This window comes from Heterodontus francisci, chromosome 38, assembly GCF_036365525.1.
Source record: "Heterodontus francisci isolate sHetFra1 chromosome 38, sHetFra1.hap1, whole genome shotgun sequence".
Taxonomy (NCBI): Eukaryota; Metazoa; Chordata; class Chondrichthyes; order Heterodontiformes; family Heterodontidae; genus Heterodontus; species Heterodontus francisci.
Window position 1 is genome coordinate 45,274,798 of NC_090408.1, and position 21,606 is coordinate 45,296,403.

The 21,606-nt window shown below is 44.1% G+C and overlaps 1 protein-coding gene across 7 annotated transcripts in view; it reads right to left on the reverse strand.

Moving 5' to 3' along the window:
- trpm7 (transient receptor potential cation channel, subfamily M, member 7) overlaps window positions 1–21,606 on the reverse strand; it is a 208,811-nt gene that overhangs the window by 89,786 nt on the left and 97,419 nt on the right. For 6 of the 7 annotated variants that reach the window (XM_068018326.1, XM_068018322.1, XM_068018325.1 and 3 more), the window contains 7 exons: window positions 18,524–18,658; window positions 18,006–18,059; window positions 16,765–16,905; window positions 15,907–16,041; window positions 11,784–12,064; window positions 8,743–8,971; window positions 6,128–6,283 (listed from right to left, as the gene is read on the reverse strand). In XM_068018326.1, coding sequence (XP_067874427.1) covers window positions 6,128–6,283; window positions 8,743–8,971; window positions 11,784–12,064; window positions 15,907–16,041; window positions 16,765–16,905; window positions 18,006–18,059; window positions 18,524–18,658 — 1,131 coding nt within the window. The other variant, XM_068018329.1, reaches the window with a different exon arrangement.

Consider the following 21,606-nt stretch of genomic DNA (forward strand, 5'->3'; position numbering starts at 1 on the left):
CTTGATGAGAGTGCCCTCGAGCACATTCCACAGCATGCTACCCGCCACGACCTCAGCACAGCCCCAGCCTGACAGGAGATCAAAAATCCATCCGACAGCTGAAAAAAAGGCTGCCGACATAGATGAGATTCCCGCTGTAATTCTAAAATTTGGTGGAGAGGCACACTTGACACAAATACACGGTCTCTCCTCCCTTATCTGGATGGAAAAGAAAATGCCAGGGGATCTCAGAGATGCTGTAATTGTGACCATCTTCAAAAAAGGCAACAAGACCGACTGTGCTAACTATAGAGCGGTATACCTACTGTCCGCCACAGGGAAGGTCATCGCGAGAGTCCTTCTCAACTGCCTCCTCCCAGTGGCTGAAGAGCTCCTACAGGAATCACAATGTGGATTCTGTCCAAGAGGCACAGTGGACACGATCTTCACAGCAAGACAACTTTTTATTTATTTTTTTTTTTATTTAGAGATACAGCACTGAAACAGGCCCGAGTCTGTGCCAACCAACAACCACCCATTTATACTAATCCCACATTAATCCCATATTTCCTACCACATCCCCACCTTTCTCCTACCACCTACCTACACTAGAGGCAATTTACAATGGCCAATTTACCTATTAACCTGCAAGTCTTTGGGTGTGGGAGGAAACCGGAACATGCGGCAGAAACCTACGCGGTCACAGGGAGAACTTGCAAACTCCACACAGGCAGTACCCAGAACTGAACCCGGGTCGCTGGAGCTGTGAGGCTGCGGTGCTAACCACTGCGCCGCTAAGACAAATGTAGGGAACAGCAGCAACCTTTATACATGGCCTTCTTTGACCTCACAAAGGCCTTCGACTCCATCAACCGGGAGGGATAATGGAACACCCTCCTCAAATTTGACAGTCCGAAGAAATTTGTCACCATCCTCCATCTGCTGCATGACGCCATACAAGCTGCAATCCTCGCCAATGGATCTGCCACTGACCCAATCAGAGTGCAAACTGGAATCAAGCAAGGCTGTGTCATCACACCAACGCTCTTTTCCATCTTCCTTGCCGCAACACTCCATCTCATCTCCTTGAAGCTCTCTGCCGGAGTAGATCTATTCTACAGGACGAGCAGCAAACTATTTAACCTACGTCACCTCCAGTCCAGAATCAAAGCCACTCCAACCTCTGTCATCGAGCTGCAGTATGCTGACAATGCTTGCATATGCACACTTGGGGGCCGAGCTTCAAACCCTCGTCGATGCATTCACGGAGGCGTATGAAAAAGAGTGGGTCTTAAACTAAACATCCGGAAGACAAAGGTCCTCTACCAGCCTGTACCCGCAGCACAACACTGCACCCCACCTCAACCTCCCCCCACCCCCCCCCTCCCCCCCCGACTATCAAGATTCACAGTGAACCACTGGACAATGTTAATCATGTCCCATACCTTGGGAGCCTCCTCTCAGCAAGGGCAGACATTGATGATGAAACTCTGCATTGCCTCCGGTGTGCCAGCACAGCCTTTGGTCGTTGGAGGAAAAGAGTGTTTGATGACAAAGACCTCAAACCTGGCACCAAGCTCATGGTTTACAAGGCGCAATGCTACCTGCCCTCCTGTATGTGTTGTAAACATGGATACTGTACAGCAGACATCTCAAAGCCCTGGAGAGATATCACCAGCAGTCCCTCTGCAAGATCCTGCAAATTCAATGGCAGGACAGGCGCTCCAATATCAGGGTCTTCTCTCAGGCCAACATCCCCAGTATCAAGACACTGGTCATAGCTAGTTAGTTACGCTGGACGGGCCACATCGTCCGCATGCCTGACAAGACTCCCAAAACAAGCTTTCTGCTCCAAGCTCCGTCACGGCAAGAAGCTATCAGAGGGCAGAGGAAAAGTGACAAGGATGTCCTTGAAGCCTCCCTGAAAAAATATGACATCTCCGATTCGTGGGAATGTCTTGCCCGATACCACCCAAAATAGAGAAGCATCCGCAACTGTGCCAGCCAATTCGAACAACGTCGACATGCCCAAGCAGCGACCAAGTGCAAACAGAGGAAGGAGGGTTTGGAATTTCGAGCATCCCATTCACTCGCCTCAAACACCACCTGCGGCAGTGTGCACGGATCCAGAATTGGACTATTCAGTCACCGAAGGACCTACAACCCTGGAGTGGAGGAAAGTCATTCTCGTTCCTGAGGGACTGCCTAAGAAGACGACACAGAATCAGTCATTTATGGCACAGAAGGTGGTCATTCGTCCCATCGAGTCCATGCTGGCTCTCCATGGAGCTATGCAGCCAGTCCCACTTCCCGGCTCGATCCCCATAGCTCTGCAAGTCTATTTCTCTCAGGTCGCCATCCAACATTGTCTTGAAGCTATTGATCATCTCCGCTTCCATCACCCTTGTGGACAGCGAGTTCCAGGTTATCACCTGTTGCATATGAAAGCGCTTCCTCATATTCCCCCTGCAGCTTTTGCCCAAAACTTTCAATGTGTCCCCTAGTCACTGCACCATTTGTTAATAGAAACAGTTTTTCCTTGTCTAATTTATCTAAACCGGTCATAATCTTGTACACTATTAAATATCTCCTCAATCTCCTATGTTCTAATGAGAACAAACCCAGCTTTTCCAACCTAATCTTTTAATTAAAATCCTCCATGCTTGAAACCATTCTGGTTAATCTCCACTGCACCCTCTTAAGGGCCCTTATATCCTTCCTGAAGTGTGGTGACCAGAACTGGATGCAATACCCCAGTTGGGACCTAACCAGAGCTTTATAAAGGTTCAGCGTAACTTCCCTGCTTTTGTACTCAATGACTCTATTTACGAAGCCCAAGATCCCATACACTTTACTAACCACTCTCAATATATCCTGCCACCTTCAAAGATCTATGCACCTGCATCCCAGGTCCCTCTGTTCCTGCACACACTTTAGAACTGTGCCATTAAGTACATATTGCCACTCCCTATTCTTTCTGCCAAAATGCATCTCACACTTGTCAGTATTAAATTCCACGGGTCACCTCTCTTTCCATTCTGCTAGCCTATGTCCTGTTGCAGGCTGTTCATATCATCCTCACTGTTGTTTGCCGCAGCTCCAAGTTTGGTGTCATCAGCAAATTGAGATTCTAATCTATTCCAAGATCCAGAATTGGACTATTCAGTCACAAAGAAACAAAGAACAAAGAAAATTACAGCACAGGAACAGGCCCTTCGGCCCTCCAAGCCTGCGCCGATCCAGATCCTCTATCTAAACCTGTCGCCTATTTTCTAAGGGTCTGTATCTCTTTGCTTCCTGCCCATTCATGTATCTATCTAGATACATCTTAAAAGACGCTATCGTGTTCGCATCTACCACCTCCGCTGGCAACGCGTTCCAGGCACCCACCACCCTCTGCGTAAAGAACTTTCCACGCATATTCCCCCTAAACTTTTCCCCTCTCACTTTGAACTCGTGACCCCTAGTATTTGAATCCCCCACTCTGGGAAAAAGCTTCTTGCTATCCACCCTGTCTATACCTCTCATGATTTTGTACACCTCAATCAGGTCCCCCCTCAACCTCCGTCTTTCTAATGAAAATAATCCTAATCTACTCAACCTCTCTTCATAGCTAGCGCCCTCCATACCAGGCAATATCCTGGTGAACCTCCTCTGCACCCTCTCCAAAGCATCCACATCCTTTTGGTAATGTGGCGACCAGAACTGCACGCAGTATTCCAAATGTGGCCGAACCAAAGTCCTATACAACTGTAACATGACCTGCCAACTCTTGTACTCAATACCCCGTCCGATGAAGGAAAGCATGCCGTATGCCTTCTTGACCACTCTATTTACCTGCATTGCCACCTTCAGGGAACAATGGACCTGAACATCCAAATCTCTCTGTACATCAATTTTCCCCAGGACCTTTCCATTTACTGTATAGTTCACTCTTGAATTGGATCTTCCAGTGGTCACCTAAGGACCTACAACCCTGGAATGGAAGAAAGTCATCCTCGTTCCTGAGGGACTGCCTAAGAAGATGACACACAGTCAGACTCATTTATGGCACAGGTGGTGGTCATTCGTCCCATCGAGTCCATGCTAGCTCTCCATGGAGCTATGCAGTCAGTACCACTCTCCAGCTCGATCCCCGTAGCCCTGCAAGTCTATTTCTCTCAGGTCGCCATCCAACATCGTCTTGAAGTTATTGATCATCTCCGCTTCCATCACCCTTGTGGACAGCGAGTTCCAGGCCATTATCACCTGTTGCATATAAAAGTGCTTCCTCATTTTTTTTGGGCTTTTGCCCAAAACTTTCAATCTGTGCTTCCCTAGTCCTTGCACCATTTGTTAATAGAAACAGTAAATAGTAACAGAAAAGCCAAGATGGTTGCAATGCAGAACCCAAGTAAAACACAACTGGCATAACATTGTACAAAAGACCAGAGTGAAAAAGATGGGACTGTGTAGAAGATTTCAACAGAAGGATGAAACTTTCAGGAGTGGAAAGCCCACAATAAATGGGTCTGTGGCATCTATACCAGTTTGCTGCTGATGGTTAGTTGAACAGGATGAGGCTTTCTCAGATCAGACACCTCAGGATTCCCCTCCAGAAATACTAACTTTTATGTTAGTAAATTGAGCAGTTCCAAAACATAGTCACCTCAGAATTGAGATTGAAAAATGGTATGGGAAAGGAAAACAAGTAATGTGCCATGCTCAAATGTGCTGTTGTGGGCTTTAAACCATGACTGTACAAAAGTGTTGGGGGTCGGTTAGTTCAGGTGGTTAGACGGCTGGAGTGCGATGTAGAAAGATGCCAACAGCGTGGGTTCAATTCCCAAACCGGCTGTAGTAGTTCATGAAGGCCTGCCTCCTTGTCTTACCCCATGCTAGTGGAGTGGTGACCCTCAAGCTATATATCACCAACTATCGCTCATGGGGAGAAATGCCTATGGCCCTTTGGGACTATGGCTAGAACAAAAACAAAGGTGTTACGACCAAGGCTGGAGGAGTGCACTGTCTTTCTCTAGTTCCACTTCTCCACGGGTCACAACATATATTTAAATGTTTTACCCAGTTACCAATTATATACTTTTTCTATTTTATTCTCAGAATAAAATCCAAACAGGTTTCTTTAATGAACAAAATTATTAAATTATACAAGACTTATTCAATAAAGATGCAAAGCTTATTAACACAGGTTGCAATATGAAAGTTCCCTTCTAAACAAACCCAACAGACACACACACACCAGTTAAAGAAAAAATAAACAAGTTTTCCTTTGCAGAGATCTCTTTACAAAAAAGACAAAAAAATACTTCGGCCTAATACTTGATTAAAGCAGACAACGGTACATTTGAGCATGGCACAGAATTGTTCTGTTTTACTTTCAAAGGTTGCTACAAACAAAATTCTAAATGAGAATACTAATGATTTAAAAAATATTGCAACCTGTAAACTGTTGGTTAAAATGATCCCTGGCAGCACTGTTCATTTCAGGGACCACTTTTTGAAGGAAAAGATGATATGGAATGTTCCCAGCTGATCCTTTAGTCTGGTGTCCAGGTACACGGAGACGGCTGTCACTGGGATCTTCCTGCAGCAGTTCTTTTCAGAGGATTAATCTGGCAGGCTTTCCAGAATAATCACTGCATCAGGGGTTTCAGCTATCACACTGGATTCTCAGTTTCTCAAAGAGGCAGAAAAGGATGAGCTGGTGGCTTCTCTCTTAGCAGGCTTACCCCCAACTGACATTCAAAACGGTCCATGCCCCAAGTCAGAAAGTCCAAAACTCCTGACCACCATAAATCTTGACATGTCACTTCTCTGTAAACAACTCCCACAGTCAGCAAGGCTCCTGCTGTTTCCTTAGCTTAAGACATATGACTTCCAGTAAATGTTTATTTTTAAATAAAGTCCTAAGACCTTCCAGTGACCTATTTTTTTTAAACCCAAGTCCAGCATCTTCCCAGGTATTTTCACAGATCTTTATACACAAGTCCTCAAAAATTTTAAAATGGGAGCATCTTCATAACATAGGACAGAGCTCAGAAGTTTAAAACACTTGTCACAACAGTAATAAAAAAGGTTCAACCTCAAAAGAGTTGTTTTAATATCAGTTACAATCTATTCACATGGACTCTATTTGAAGCCATCTTACCATTGATATTTGATCAGTCGGGCTCTGAAAGTTGTGTTCACTGTCTTCCATGTTCATTTGATGAGCATCCTCAGTTTGAGGAATGTGAGACATTTCAGCCTTGGTTTTAAATTCCAGCATGAGAATAGCAGGAGGGAATAGAATACTCAGAATAACCTGCCCAAAAAAAAAGCATCAATGAGCAGATTTCAACACAAGTTTGGATCCTTCAAACCATTTTCCATTAGCTGTACCAGTTCCAACCCTGGTCTATGCATTTGTCTTACTACAAAAGGAGGCCATTGAGCACTAACAGTTTCCTATCCCTAACTATCTCCTTTTCACCATGGACAACCAATCTTTCTACAGCTGCATCCCCCACTAGGACAGTTTGAGAGCATTTCACTTCTTCCTTGAATGGAAGCCCAACCAGTCCCCATCCGCCACCACCTTTCTCCCCCTGGCTGAACATGTTCTTATATTGAACAGCTTCTCTTTCACCTCCACTTACTTCCTCCAAATAAAAGATGTTGCTATGGGTACCCAAATGGGTTCTAGCTATACCTGCTTTTTGTAGGATATGTGGAACATTCTTTGTTTGGAGTTTTACTTGGGTCCCCTCCCTCATCCCCTTTTCCAGTACATTGATGACTGCATCGGTGCTGCTCCCTGCTCTCACCCGGAACTGGAAAACGTCATCAACTTTGCTTCCATTTTCCACCCTTGTCTTGCCTTCACAAGAGTCTCTGACTCTTCTCTGCCTCTTTTCTGAAGATAGGCTATCACGCAATATTCATTATAAGCACACTGACTCCCACAGCTATCTTGACTATACTTCCTCACACCTTGAATCCGGTAAGGACTCTATTCCATTCTCCCCGTTTCTCAGCTTCTGTCACATCTGTTCAGATGATGCAACCTTCCACACTAGCACATCCGATAGATCTTCCTGTTCCCTCAACTGAGGATTCCCCCCCACCGTGGTTGACAGGGCATGAGACTGTGTCCGTTCTATTTCATGCACTTCTGCTCTCGCCCATTCCCCTTTCCCCCCAGAAACACGATAGGGTTCTCTTGTCCTCAGCTTCCATTCCACCAGCCACTGTATTCAACAGATCATCCTCAGTCATTTCTGCCATCTTCAGCACTATACCATCACCAAACACATCTTCCCCTCCCAGCATTCCAAAGAGACAGTTCTCTCTGACACCCAGTCCATTCCTCAGATCACCCCCAAAACTCCCTCCCTTTCATAAGACACCTTTCCCTGCAAGCACAGAGATCAACACCTGCCCTTTTGCCTCCTCCCTTCTCACCGTCCAAGGCCCCAAATGCTCGTTCCAGGTGAAACTGATTTACTTAAACTTCTTTCAATTTAGTATATTGTATTTTCTGCTCATGATATGGTCTCCTCCACATGGGGGAAGCCCATAGCACAGACTGGGTGACTTCTTTGTGGAACAACTCCCTTCAGTCCAAAAGCATGATCCCAAGCTTCCAATCACCTGTTATTTTAATTCTCCACCTTGCTCCCATTCTAACCTCTCTGTCCTTGGCCTGTTACAGCATTCCAATAAAGCTCAATGCAAGCGCAAGGAAAAGCACTTCCGCATCTTTTGACTGGGCACTTTACAGCCTTCTGGTCTCACTGAGTTCAACAGTTTTAGATCATAACCTCTGCCCCCATTTTGTTGCTTTTTTTTTGCTGGTTTGGTGTTCTTTTGTTACTCTTATTTCCTTTACTTTCAGACAGCAGCTACCTGCCATTCACACCTCCTCTAGAGGCATCTTTCGTTTCTTTACTTGTCCCATTACCACTCCCTTTAAGCCTTGCACCATGAAACCTTTTGTTATTTAATCTCTCCTGCCTTCTACCTGATCACAGACCATTCCTTCTTTAATTTTTTTTATTTATTTTTTTATTTAGAGATACAGCACGGAAACAGGCCCTTCGGCCCACCAAGTCTGTGCCGACCAACAACCACCCATTTATACAAATCCTACATTAACCCCATATTCTCCAACACATCCCCACCTTTCTCCTACCACCTACCTACACTAGGGGCAATTTTACAATGGCCAATTTACCTATCAACCCGCAAGTCTTTGGAGGTGGGAGGAAACCGGAGCACCCGGCGGAAACCCACGCAGACACAGGGAGAACTTGCAAACTCCACACAGGCAGTACCCAGAATCGAACCAGGGACCCTGGAGCTGTGAGGCTGCAGTGCTAGACACTGCGCCGCCCTTTTGTTCTCTTCCCCACCCTACCCCCTTTCACTTGCTCATAACCTACTAGATTTCTAACTTTGCCCAGTTCTGATGAAAGGTCACAGACCCAAAACATTAAAGTCAAAGCAAAATACCGCGGAAGCTGGAAATCTGAAACAAAGCAGAAAATGTTGGAAATACTCAGTAGGTCTGACAGCCTCTGAGGAGAAACAGAGTTAATGTTTCAGTTGTGACCTTTCATCGGAATCGATCTCGCCACAGATACTGCCAGATCTGCTGAGTGTTTCCAGCATTTTCTGTTTTTATTCCATTCAGCCTGTGGCCAGTTTTCTGCAAAGTTTATCCACCACATCGCTCTCATTCCTCCTCCCAACATAAAAGAACATAGCACGTGGCAATTTTACCTTGTACCATGAATTTTTTCTCATATTCAGCCTTCCCATCCACATGTCTGACAGCAGCATTTGGGTACACGTGTGTGCTACAAACGGGCGAAGTCTCGAGTGAACAGCTAACTTGAGGCAAGTCGAGTTGCTCCAGTTCTTCAGTTCGTAAGTCAGCAACTTCATGGCCATTGTTTCATCTTGTCTGAAGGACTGATCCAGTAAATCAACTGCTAATTGTCCAAATTCACTGAAACAAAAAGCAGCAGTAAGTTCATTAACAGCTAGCTAAATATGCAGGTTGTTACCTTAAAAGGAGAGCAATAAATTTAAACAATTCAGTTGGAGTGACTGAGCACGAGTTTAATGAGAGAGAGGCTGGTGAGAGGGGCTGCACTACATGCAGCTCACCTGCTGCTGCACACCAACAGCTGCAACTCCAGAGAGGTAGCAGGATCAATATAGTATCTGAACATCTTTCAGCCAATTAAAGCCAGTTATTTCAAGGGTACAGTGGTCAGTTCACTTTATAAAAGTAAAAAGTTCAAATGCATGCCGAAACACTTTAGAAAAAAATTGAAGTCAGAAAAGTAAATGTGCCACAAATCTGCAGGTTTACCCAAGCTCAAAGTTAACATTCATGAGAAAGCAATGTTAATGCACAGGAGTATCACAGAATTGCTACAGCGTAGGAGGCCATTCAGCCTCTCGTGTCTGCACCAGCTCTCCTAATGAGCATTTCACCTGGTGCCACTCCCCTGCCTTCTCCCCATAACCCTGTACGTTCTTCCTTTTCATATAATTTTTTCGTTCTCTTGAATGCCTCGATTGAACTCACCTCCACCACACTCTCAGGCAATGCATTCCAGACCTTAGCCTGCGTGAAAAAGGTTTTCCTCCTGTCGCTTTTGCTTCTTTTACCAATTACCTTAAATCTGTGCCCCCCTGTTCTTGATCCTTTCATGAGTGGGAGCAGTTTCTCCCCATCTACTCTGTCCAGACCCCTCATGATTTTGAATACCTCTATCAAATCTCTTTTCCAAAGAAAACAGTCCTAACATCTCCAATCTATCTTCATTGCTGAAGTTCCTCATCCTTCCTAGTGGGCCTTTTTTTGAGTCTAATTTACTTATTGCAGGAAGGAGGTTTCCCCTGGCTGGGGAGGGGCGCTCTACAACCAGGGGACACAGTCTCAGACTAAGAGGTAGTCCATTGAGGACTGAGATGAGGAGGAATTTCTTCAGAGGGTGGTGAATCTTTGGAATTCTCCATCCCAGGGGGCTGTGGGGGTTCAGTCATTGAGCATATTCAAGACAGAGATCAACAAACTTCTAGATATTAAAGATATCAAGGGATATGGGGATAGTGCAGAAAAATGGTGGAGGTAGATGATCAGCCATAATCTAGTTGAATGGTGCAACTGGCTCGAGGGACCAAATGGCCTATTTCTGCTCCTATTTCCTATGTTGTTCTTTTCCTTTCTCCTCCAACCAAGTTTGTCGAAACTTGAAATTCAGCTCCCTTATTGCTATTTATTAGGGTCCAACAGGTAGCAGCTCAGAAGCTTTACCTGTAGTACATCTGCAATTTCCTCCAGTTAGACTTTGGGAAGATAGGAGACAATTTTCAGTCCTCACCACATGCCTCAGGTTAAACCAGACTGTTGGCAAGCTTGACGTCCTACTTGACCTCCAGCTGAGCTTCCAACCCCATATCCTCTCCATCACAAAGAATGCCTACTGTAATATCGCCCATCTCTGCTCTTCCATCAGCCATCTACTGCTGAAATCCCTCATTCATGACTCTGCCACCTCCAAACTCGACGGTGCCAATGGTCTCCTGGTTGGCCTCCCATTCTCCACAATCCCATAACTCATCACCCTAAACTCTGCTGGTCATATCCTATCCCACACCAATCTCGTTCACCCACAATCCATACTTGCTAACCTACTTTGGCTCTTAGTCCCTCAAGTTTAAAATTCTCATGTTCAAGTCCCTCCCATGGCCTCTCCCCACCCTATCTAACTTTTGCCAGCCCAAGCGCACTGCTTTCCTCTAACTTTGTCCTGTTGTGCATCCCAAAATCACTTCAGCCCACCATTGGTGGCCATGCTTTCTGCAGTCAGTCTGCAGAAATTGCCTCCCTAAATAGCTTCTCTTTTTTGTTGAAACAGTTCTTAAAAGCCACCTCTTCCCATTATCTCCCCTGTGGATTGGCAATGACTTTTGCTTGATTACAATTCTGTGCAGGACACTTGGGACTTTAAAGGCACTATATTGAATATTTTGCATTAGAATAGTTATGTGTTATACAATGTATGTTGCCCCATAAATTTTCAATCTCAGCTAGGCCATCAAGGGGAAAGATGGCTCTTCTTGAATTGGAAAGATGGAATACCAGGTGAATCAACTCATGGTTGTCTCACACCTAACGCAGCAATTCAAGAGCAATGTTGGCAGAATACTGAGAGGAGGTCACCTACTAGCCCTCTTACCTAGAAGTCATATGTAACAGGGTCCAAAATGAATGTGCAAAGAATGGGATGTAAATTTGAAGTGATTCTATACAAGGTAAATGCAAACAAGATTTTATTAATGTGATGAAAGATCATGATCTGAAACTAAAATTAGGGGGCATCCTTTGAGGACAGATGAGGAGAATTTTTTTCTCTGAGGGTTGCGACACTTTGGAACTCTGCCTCAGAAGATGGTGGAGGCAAGGACATTGAATATTTTTAAGGTGGAGGTAGATAGATTCTTGTTAGGCAAAGGAAGATGGGAGTGTGGAGTTTGAAACACAAACAGATCAGCCATGATCTTACTGAATGGCAGAGCAGTCTCGAGGGGCCAAATGGCCTACTTCCGCTCCTAATTCATATGTTCGTATGAAACAATAACTCTGTTCCTCCCTTCATGGATGCTGCCTGAATATCTCCAGCATTTTCTATTTTTGTTTATTGTCAGGATGGATTGTTCTGATAGAAACCTTTAATTAGCACTGAGCACAAATGCCCTTAGATAATTACTAAATTGAATATTGTGTGCACTTTACAACTACTGACCTAGAAGACTGTTTGAGCTCTTCAGAAGTATCATCAACTACATCACTCTGTTTTGCCTCATAGGACATGGATCGATTCAGCTTGCATGCAACTAAAGCCTTGGCCATGGACTCCTCTCCATGTTGCCAAAAGAACATGGCCATCTTCTGCCGCTTCATTAGTACAGCCCACACTAGCAGCTCATTGAAAGGATAGGGAAAACGCTTGGTCTCTGGGTCATCGATGTCCACAACTTCATCTTTGGTTCTTTTTTTCTTCCCCTGATCAACAGAGGATTCAGGCTGAAAGAGCAAAAATAGAGTCAGCTTTTCTGCTAATTACAGGCTGGAACAAACAAAGGCAATAACAGCAACTTGCTCGTTAGATGCAATATCAAATTTGTTTCTAAGATTTTAGACAGGGAAAAATATTTCAATTAGGTAAGCATCCGTTCATTTGATTGCAGGACTGAAAGCACAAATACACAGATTAGAGAGCAGAATTCTGAGGCTCTTCAATTTCATTAAAACAAAATGGCTGTGCCTGTAAAGTACAAAAGCTTTCAAAGAACAAAGAACAGTACAGCACAGGAACAGGCCATTCGGCCCTCCAAGCCTGCGCCGATCTTGATGCCTGCCTAAACTAAAACCTTCTGCACTTCCGGGGTCCGTATCCCTCTATTCCCATCCTATTCCTGTATTTGTCAAGATGCCTCTTAAAACGTCATTATCGTACCAGCTTCCACCACTTCCCCCGGCAGCAAGTTCCAGGCACTCACCACCCTCTGTGTAAAGAACTTGCCTCGCACATCCCCTCTAAACTTTGCCCCTCTCACCTTAAACCTACGTCCCCTAGTAACTGACTCTTCCACCCTGGGAAAAGATTCTGACTATCCACTCTGTCCATGCCACTTATAACTTTGTAAACCTCTATCATGTCGCCCCTCCACCTCCGTCGTTCCAGTGAAAACAATCCGGGTTTATCCAACCTCTCCTCATAGCTAATGGCCTCCAGAACAGGCAACATCCTGGTAAACCTCTTCTGTACCCTCTCCAAAGCCTCCACATCCTTCTGGTAGTGTGGCGATCAGAATTGCACGCAACATTCTAAGTGTGGCCTAACTAAAGTTCTGTACAGCTGCAGCATGACTTGCCGATTTTTATACTCTATGCCCCGACCGATGAAGGCAAGCATGCCGTATGCCTTCTTGACTACCTTATCCACCTGCGTTGCTACTTTCAGTGACCTGTGGACCTGTACGCCCAGATCTCTCTGCCTGTCAATACTCCTAAGGGTTCTGCCATTTACTGTATACTTCCCACCTGCATTAGACCTTCCAAAATGCATTACCTCACATTTGTCCGGATTAAACTCCATCTGCCATTTCTCCGCCCAAGTCTCCAACCGATCTATATCCTGCTGTATCCTCTGACAATCCTCATCATTATCCGCAACTCCACCAACCTTTGTGTCGTCCGCAAACTTACTAATCAGACCAGCTACATTTTCCTCCAAATCATTTATATATACTACAAACAGCAAAGGTCCCAGCACTGATCCCTGCGGAACACCACTAGTCACATCCCTCCATTCAGAAAAGCACCCTTCCACTGATACCCTCTGTCTTCTATGACAGAGCCAGTTCTGTATCCATCTTGCCAGCTCCCCTCTGATCTCATGTGACTTCACCTTTTGTATCAGTCTGCCATGAAGGACCTGGTCAAAGGCTTTACTGAAGTCCACATAGATAACATCCACTGCCCTTCCTTCATCAATCATCTTTGTCACTTCCTCAAAAAACTCAATCAAATTAGTGAGGCACAACCTCCCCTTCACAAAACCATGCTGCCTCTCGCTAATAAGTCCATTTGTTTCCAAATGGGAGTAAATCCTGTCCCGAAGAATCCTCTCTAATAATTTCCCTACCACTGACGCAAGGCTCACCGGCCTATAATTTCCTGGATTATCCTTGCTACCCTTCTTAAACAAAGTAACAATATTGGCTATTCTCCAGTCCTCTGGGACCTCACCTGTAGCCAATTGGGATGCAAAGATTTCTGTCAAGGTCCCAGCAATTTCTTCCCTTACCTCCCTCAGTATTCTGGGGTAGATCCCATCAGGCCCTGGGGACTTAACTACCTTAATGCTTTGCACGACACCCAACACCACCTCCTTTTTGATAATGAGATGACTGAGACTATCTACACTCCCTTCCCTAGACTCATCATCCACCAAGTCCTTCTCCTTGGTGAATACTGATGCAAAGTACTCATTTAGTACCTCGCCCATTTCCTCTGGCTCCACACATAGATTCCCTTCTCTGTCCTTAAGTGGGCCAACCCTTTCCCTGGTTACCCTCTTGCTCTTTATATACTTATAAAAAGCCTTGGGATTTTCCTTAATCCTGTTTGCCAATGACTTCTCATAACCCCTTTTAGCCCTCCTGACTCCTTGCTTAAGTTCCTTCCTACTGTCTTTATATTCCTCAAGGGATTCGTCTGTTCCTAGCCTTCCAGCCCTTACGAATGCTTCCTTTTTCTTTTTGACGAGGCTCACAATATCCCGCGTTATCCAAGGTTCCTGAAATTTGCCAAACTTCTTCCTCACAGGAACATGCTGGTCCTGGATGCTAATCAACTGACATTTGAAAGACTCCCACGTCAGATGTTGATTTACCCTCAAACAGCCGTCCCCAATCTAAATTCTTCAGTTCCTGCCTAATATTGTTATAATTAGCCTTCCCCCAATTTAGCACCTTCACCTGAGGAATACTCTTATCCTTATCCACAAGTACTTTAAAACTTATGGAATTATGGTCACTGTTCCCGAAATGCTCCCCTACTAAAACTTCGACCACCTGGCCGGGCGCATTCCCCAATACCAGGTCCAATACGGCCCCATCCCTAGTTGGACTATCTACGTATTGTTTCAAGAAGCCCTCCTGGATGCTCCTTACAAATTCTGCCCCATCCAAGCCCCTAGCACTAAGTGAGTCCCAGTCAATATAAGGGAAGTTAAAATCACCCCCCACTACAACCCTACCTTTACATCTTTCCAAAATCTGTCTACATATCTGCTCCTCTACCTCCCGCTGGCTGTTGGGAGGCCTGTAGTAAACCCCCAACATCGTGACTGCACCCTTCCTATTCCTGAGCTCCACCCACATTGCCTCGCTGCATGACCCCTCCGAGGTGTCCTCCTGCAGTACAGCTGTGATATTCTCCTTAACCAGTAATGCAACTCCCCCACCCCTTTTACATCCCCCTCTATCCCGCCTGCAGCTTCTAAATCCTGGAGCATTTAGCTGCCAATCCTGTCCTTCCCTCAACCAAGTCTCTGTAATAGCAACATCATAGTTCCAAGTACTAATCCAAGCTCTAAGTTCATCTGCCTTACCTGTTATACTTCTCGCATTGAAACAAATGCACTTCAGACCACCAGTCCCGCTGTTCTCAGCAACAGCTCCCTGCCTGCTCTTCCTCTTAGTCTTACCGGCCTCATTTACTCGTTCCCCTTCATTTATTTCACTTGCTGTCAGACTGCTCTGGTTCCCACCCCCCTGCCACACTAGTTTAAACCCTCCCGAGTGACGCTAGCAAACCTTGCAGCCAGGATATTTGTGTCCCTCCAGTTTTGATGCAACCCGTTTTTCTTGTACAGGCCCACCTGTCCCTGAAGAGATCCCAATGGTCCAGATATCTGAAACCCTCCCTTCTACACCAGCTGTTCAGCCACGTGTTTAGCTGCACTATCTTCCTATTTCTAGCCTCACTGGCACATGGCACAGGGAGTAATCCCGAGATTACAACCCTAGAGGTCCTGTTTTTTTAAACTTTCTGCCAAACTCCCTAAACTCCCCCTGCAGGACCTCATCACTCTTCCTGCCTATGTCGTTGGTACCGATGTGGAGAAGACTGAAAACATCAACTTGAAATAATAAAAATTAAAATGTTTAAATAAATTGCAAATTGTTGCTCCCACACTAGAAAATCGCTCAACACCCAGTGTGACAACAGCTCAGCTCGTGCCTGGAGTACTTTTCAAAAGTTAGTGCCCGAGACCAAGTGGTAAGTACATCCCAAACCACAAACAATCTGCCACATTTGAAAGTCATTTGCATGTGCAGTTTTTCAGTGTCCAGTACCTTGGGTTTATAAGGCTGTGCAGTCTTAATGAAGTGATTATGTCGTGTCTTTTCTTTTTTGTCTGCTCGATTAGTCAGCGACTCCTGGTGTCTGCGCAGCTGAGGTATACTACTTGATGAATGTCGTCCAGATCTCTGGATTAAAAAGGTAACAGAAAGGTTGTTAGAGAATGGTCCAAATAGTTCCATGCTCATCAAAATTTAAAAAATACCAGTGATGCTCCAGTGTTGCTTGGATTTAGGATTAGGGGCTAAAGCACCACCTTGTGTTGCATTTCTGGTGTTGGTGTGGAGTCACATACAGGCCAGACTGGGTAAGGAGGTCAGTGAACCAGTTGTTTTGTTTTAATGACAATCCAACAATGCTGCACTAAACTATGTCCCAATTTACTTATTAAAGAAATGCAATTCTGAACAATTGTTCATTATGGATGTGAAATTCCAGTCTGTTAACAGAAGGCACAGGCTACAGTGTTAGACCACCACCTCAACCCTGTATTATTTGCTTATAGTAAAGGCTGGGATTTCAACACATAGAAAGTGAATGGAAGAACTTGTCTTGGAATTTTCCCGGTCCCCTCTCCCTGTGGGGAACCAGTTTTCATTAATTACCTCAGTTCCACTGGCAACGGACAGCAGTAACATTGCATGGGGAATCAGACAATAATTTATCCAATTAAGCTGCAGCATCGAACATGTCACCTTTACGTTCTGCTTAAAAGGTCTTTAAAACTTTTAAAATTTCAAACATCTCCAAACCCCACCCCACCCCCAAAACCTTGTTTGGCAACATGACCTTATAGGTCAGCTCACTACATTTCTGGAACTTGCAGTGAGATATTCCAGAAAAGAACATACCCTATTGTTTCCATGGAGATTGTTGTAGATAATTCTGAAACGTTTCCTTGTGTATGTACATCGATAAGTTCCACCCATAAGGTATTCGATGACGAGACCCACATCAATCAAAGTGATTTTATAATCTGAAGGGAGGTTCCCCTACAGAATAAAAACAATTCAAAATCATTTATTCCGTCAGCAGTAATGACTTTCCATCCCAGTGAAATGGAAATTGTGGGCTGGGACCAATGTGTCCTTCTTACAAATTTCAGAGACTGGACTTAAGAGTGCAAGGGTAAGTTCTACATAAGATGACTTCCTGACAAAGCCTAGCAGAAGTTTAAATAGCCCAAGTTGGAAAGAAATTATGAAATAACAAAATCAATAACTGTACAGCTCTTTCTTTATGACAGTTCAGGTGGCCAAAGTTAATCTTGAAAAGCTTCAATTCAGAAGAATTACAGCTTTTTCAGCTAACAAAAAAGGCAACTGGTTTTAGATTAAACTTGTCTTAGCGTTCTAAATCAGGTTATGTCAAAGTGCAGCTACAGTGCACAATTTGCGAAGAGTGATGAAAATATGAACTTCCACTGGTTTAAGGCAGAGAGAGATGCTGAACTATGTTACACCCAACCACTACCTTACTGCCGTTAACTGATGGAAAAGTATTCATTTTAATATGCTTGTCAAACCTTTGACAAAGGAGCCTTGAATTTTTTTTTAATGCACTAAGTCATTTTGATTTTCCCACCTTCTACATAGGATATAGTTTATTTAGATGACATATGCTGATGACCATATTAAGGAAACTAAAGGAGTTACTAAGATGGACACTATAACAGTTACACTGTCCAAGTTAAACAGATATTTTCACTGAAATCATTTTGCTGACAATTACTATTCTACAGATGTGACCAAGTATTGATTGTTTAACTCCTTCAACGTGAACAATGGGCAACTCACAAAGACAGAGCAATATAGGCACTCAAATGTCTTTTTAAATGCTCGTGAAAACTGCACATCTTCAGCAATAAATAACCTTTACACAAACCAGGACGCCACTGCATTTAACTTTCTGCTATTCTTATACATTGACAGCAAAACTCTGTCTCATAACTTTTACAGCATAAATTCTAATTTGGACAAATTACAAAGACCACTGCAAAAATCTATAAGTTGGCAATATTCCTATTTATAAACTTCTATAAAATGTTGGTCAGAGATGAAAGCAGGTCAAAGATAAACAGCAGAAAAATTACCTGTTTAACATCTCTCACTAGATGAAGTAGTGTTGGATTAGTTGGCCCTTGTTTCTGCAATGAAACAGCACAAAAAATAAAATGAAGTATTTCTAAGCAACAAAAGGAGGGAAAGAAGGGCAGGGAAAAAGAAGTATTTAATATAATGACATCACATCTGCAGGATGTCACAAAGTTCTTTTTCTTTTGAAGTGTAGTGGCTTGTATATGAAAACTAAGACAGCATCCATCGAAAGTTGTATTAGGTAGCCCTAATCTTCTTCACACTACATATGGGTGAAGATCAAGGTCTAACTACAAAAAAAAAAGATACACTTTATATTAGCCAATAATTTAAATAATTTAAACAACCCCTTAATGTGGTATTGTAAGTACAACTACCAGTGTTCGTGATTAAATGTGAATTATTTATACAAAATCTTAATGGCAAATATTATTTTCCATAACTCTTAAATTTCTGCACTCTATTACTATTGTAGTATTTAGACTTCAAAACATAAACCATTCCTCGCACTTACTGTGTTGTACAGCTCTTCAAGCCTAGGGATTGTGAGAAACTTGTGCATACTAACTCCATTCTCGATGAGAAGTTTCACAAACTCCACTCGGTCCATGACAAGAGCATCCAACATTGCTTGCTCCAGTGATCCAACCTGTAATATCCAATATAAAAAAAAAATCAGCATGGAAGTCTCATTTGCTGCATTGTTTAAACTCAATGGTTAGAGCAGTTGGGCTGAATGCATACAATTGCTTATTAATATGTTACGAACAAGGCGGGAGAAATGCACTGTTAACTCAGTCCCACTTCTCCACGGTTCACCGCATATCAATAAATTTTTCCACCAACCAAAAAATGACCAATTAGAAACTCTATATGTTCCCCAGAATAACACACATCAACCAGGTTTCTTTAAACAAATTAACTATTTATTAATAAACTAAGTCTTAATGAGATAAATCTATATACAAAAAGATTTTTAAAAACTCCTTATTCTTTCTAACCCTCATGTACACACACATTCAAAAAAAAGTTGAGGTAAAAAGGATTTTTTTTTGTTTACAGCTGTTTCATAGGAACAAGGAGGAAGAATAAAATAATTGGGTTTGTCACGTTCTGGTAGGACGTTTTCAGGTCGGTGAGGTGTCCCTGAGTCGAATAGTTGGATGCCATTTGAAGTATCTCCAGGTGAGGTTGAATGAACAGTCGGTCAAGGCAACTCGTCTGCAGCAGGGGTGGAGCAACTGCTTAGGACTCTCAGTAGCAATACTGCAGTAGAAGCTTTCTTCAAGTTTCAGGATTTCCCAAAACAATGGAGGCAATAGGAACCACAGTGAATTCAGGAATTCTTCAGAGACTGGAGGCAATAGGAATCTGTCACCTTTCAAATACAGGATTTCTTTGCAAGAGATGCAGGTTTCCTTTACACAGAGAGGTCTTTTTATCTAGTCTCCAGGCAGGTCAGGTCTGAGTTTCAAATGCCTGCTCTTTATCCAACTCACTGGTTTTTAAAAGTCCAAAGTGAAAGCAAAAACCTGGCTGTGCCGATCACCTGGCCAGACAGAGTTTCCTCTTAGGAGGTCAAAACCTTGTTTCCTTGAAATTGCCTGTTTGCCAGATCTTTTGTACAGAGTCAACATCCAAGTATTTCAGCAGGTCTGGCAGCAACTGTGGAGAGAGAAGGAGTGTTAACGTTTCAGGTCAGTGACCTTTCATCAGAACTGGCAAAGGTCAGAAACATAATAGGTTTTAACAGGTGGGGAAAAGAGAACAAAAGGGAAGATGCTGATAGGACAGAGGGTCAGAAAGATTAGCTGACCAGGAGATCATGGGGTAAAGAGTGTGCTAATGGTGTGGTGAAAGACAAAGCATTAGTGCAGAGAGGGCATTAAATGACAGAATAATGAATAGCCCTAGCCAAAAGCACAAACATGAAAAAAAAATGGGGAGGCACACAGTTAAAAAAAAAAATGTAGGATGAGACAAACTGAAATAAAATTAAAATCAAAACAAAAAATGGGCCAGTCATGCTCTGAAATTATTGAACTTAATGTTCAGTCCAGTAGACTGTAGCGTGCCTAATCGGTAAATGAGATGCTGTTCCTCGAGCTTGCGTTCACTGGAACGCTGCAGCAATCCCAGGATAGATATGAGAGCAGGGGGATGTGTTGAAACGGAAGATAGGGGTCATGTTTTCGGACGGAGCGGAAATGTTCCGCAAAGCAGTCACCCAATCTGCGTTTGGTCTCCCCAATGTAGAGGAGACCACAATGTGAGAAGTGAATCCAGTATACTAAATTGAAAGAAGTACAAGTAAATCACTGCTTCATCTGAAAGTAGTGTTTGGGGCCTTGGATAGTGAGGACAGAGGATGCAAACGGGCAGGTGTTACACCTCCTGCTATTGCATGGGAAGGTGCCATGGGAAGTGGACTAGGTGCCGGGCGTAATGGGAGGAGTGGCCCATGGTGCCATGGAGGGAATGATCCCTTTGGAATGCTGACAGGGGAGGGGAAGGCAAGATGTGTTTGGTGGTGACATCATGCTGGAGGTGGCGGAAATGGTGGATGATGATCCTTCGGATGTGGAGGTTGGTGGGGTGGAAAGTGAGGACAAGGGGAACCCTGTCGCTGTCCTGGGAGGAAGGGTGGGTGGTCCACTAATATTCATTATAAGCCCACCGACTCCCATAATTACCTCGACTACACTTCTTCACATCCTGCCTCCTGTGAGGATTCCATTCCCCCAGTTTCTCTATCTCCGACACATATGCTATGATGCAACCTTCCAAAACAGCGCTTCTGATAGGTCCTCCTTTTCCCTCAACCGAGGATTCCCCCCACTGTGGTTGACAGGGCTCTCAACTGTGTCCGGCCCATTTCCCGCACCTCTACCCTCACCCCTTCGCCTCCCTCCCAGAACCGTGACAGGGTTCCCCTTGTCCTCACTTTCCACCCCACCAGCTTCCACATCCAAAGGATCATCCTCCGCCATTTCTGCCACCTCCAGCATGATGCCACCACCAAACACACATCTTCCGCTCCCCTCCTGTCAGCATTCCAAAGGGATCATTCCCTCTGCGACACCCTGGGCTACTCCACCATTACCCCCAACACCTCGCCCACTTCCCACCACACCTTTCCAAGCAATCGCAGGTGGTGTAATACCTGCCCTTTTACCTCTTCTCTCCTCACTATCCAAGTCCCCAAACATTCCTTTCAGGTGAAGCAGCAATTTACTTGTACCTCTTTCAATTTAGTATACTATATTCACTGCTCACAATGCGGTCTCCTCTACACTGGGGAGACCAAACGCAAATTGGGTGATCGCTTTGCGGAACACCTCCGCTCAGTCCAAAATCATGACCCCAAGCTTCCTGTTGCTTGCCATTTCAACACAACCCCCTACTCTCATGCTGACGTCTCTGTCCTGGGCTTGCTGCAGTGTTTCTCTGAACATCAACGCAAGCTCGAGGAACAGCACCTCATTTACTGATTAGGCACACTACAGCCTACCGGACTGAACACTGAGTTCAATAATTTCAGAGCATGACTGACCCATTTACATTTTATTTCAGTTTGTTTCATCCTTCATTTTTTTT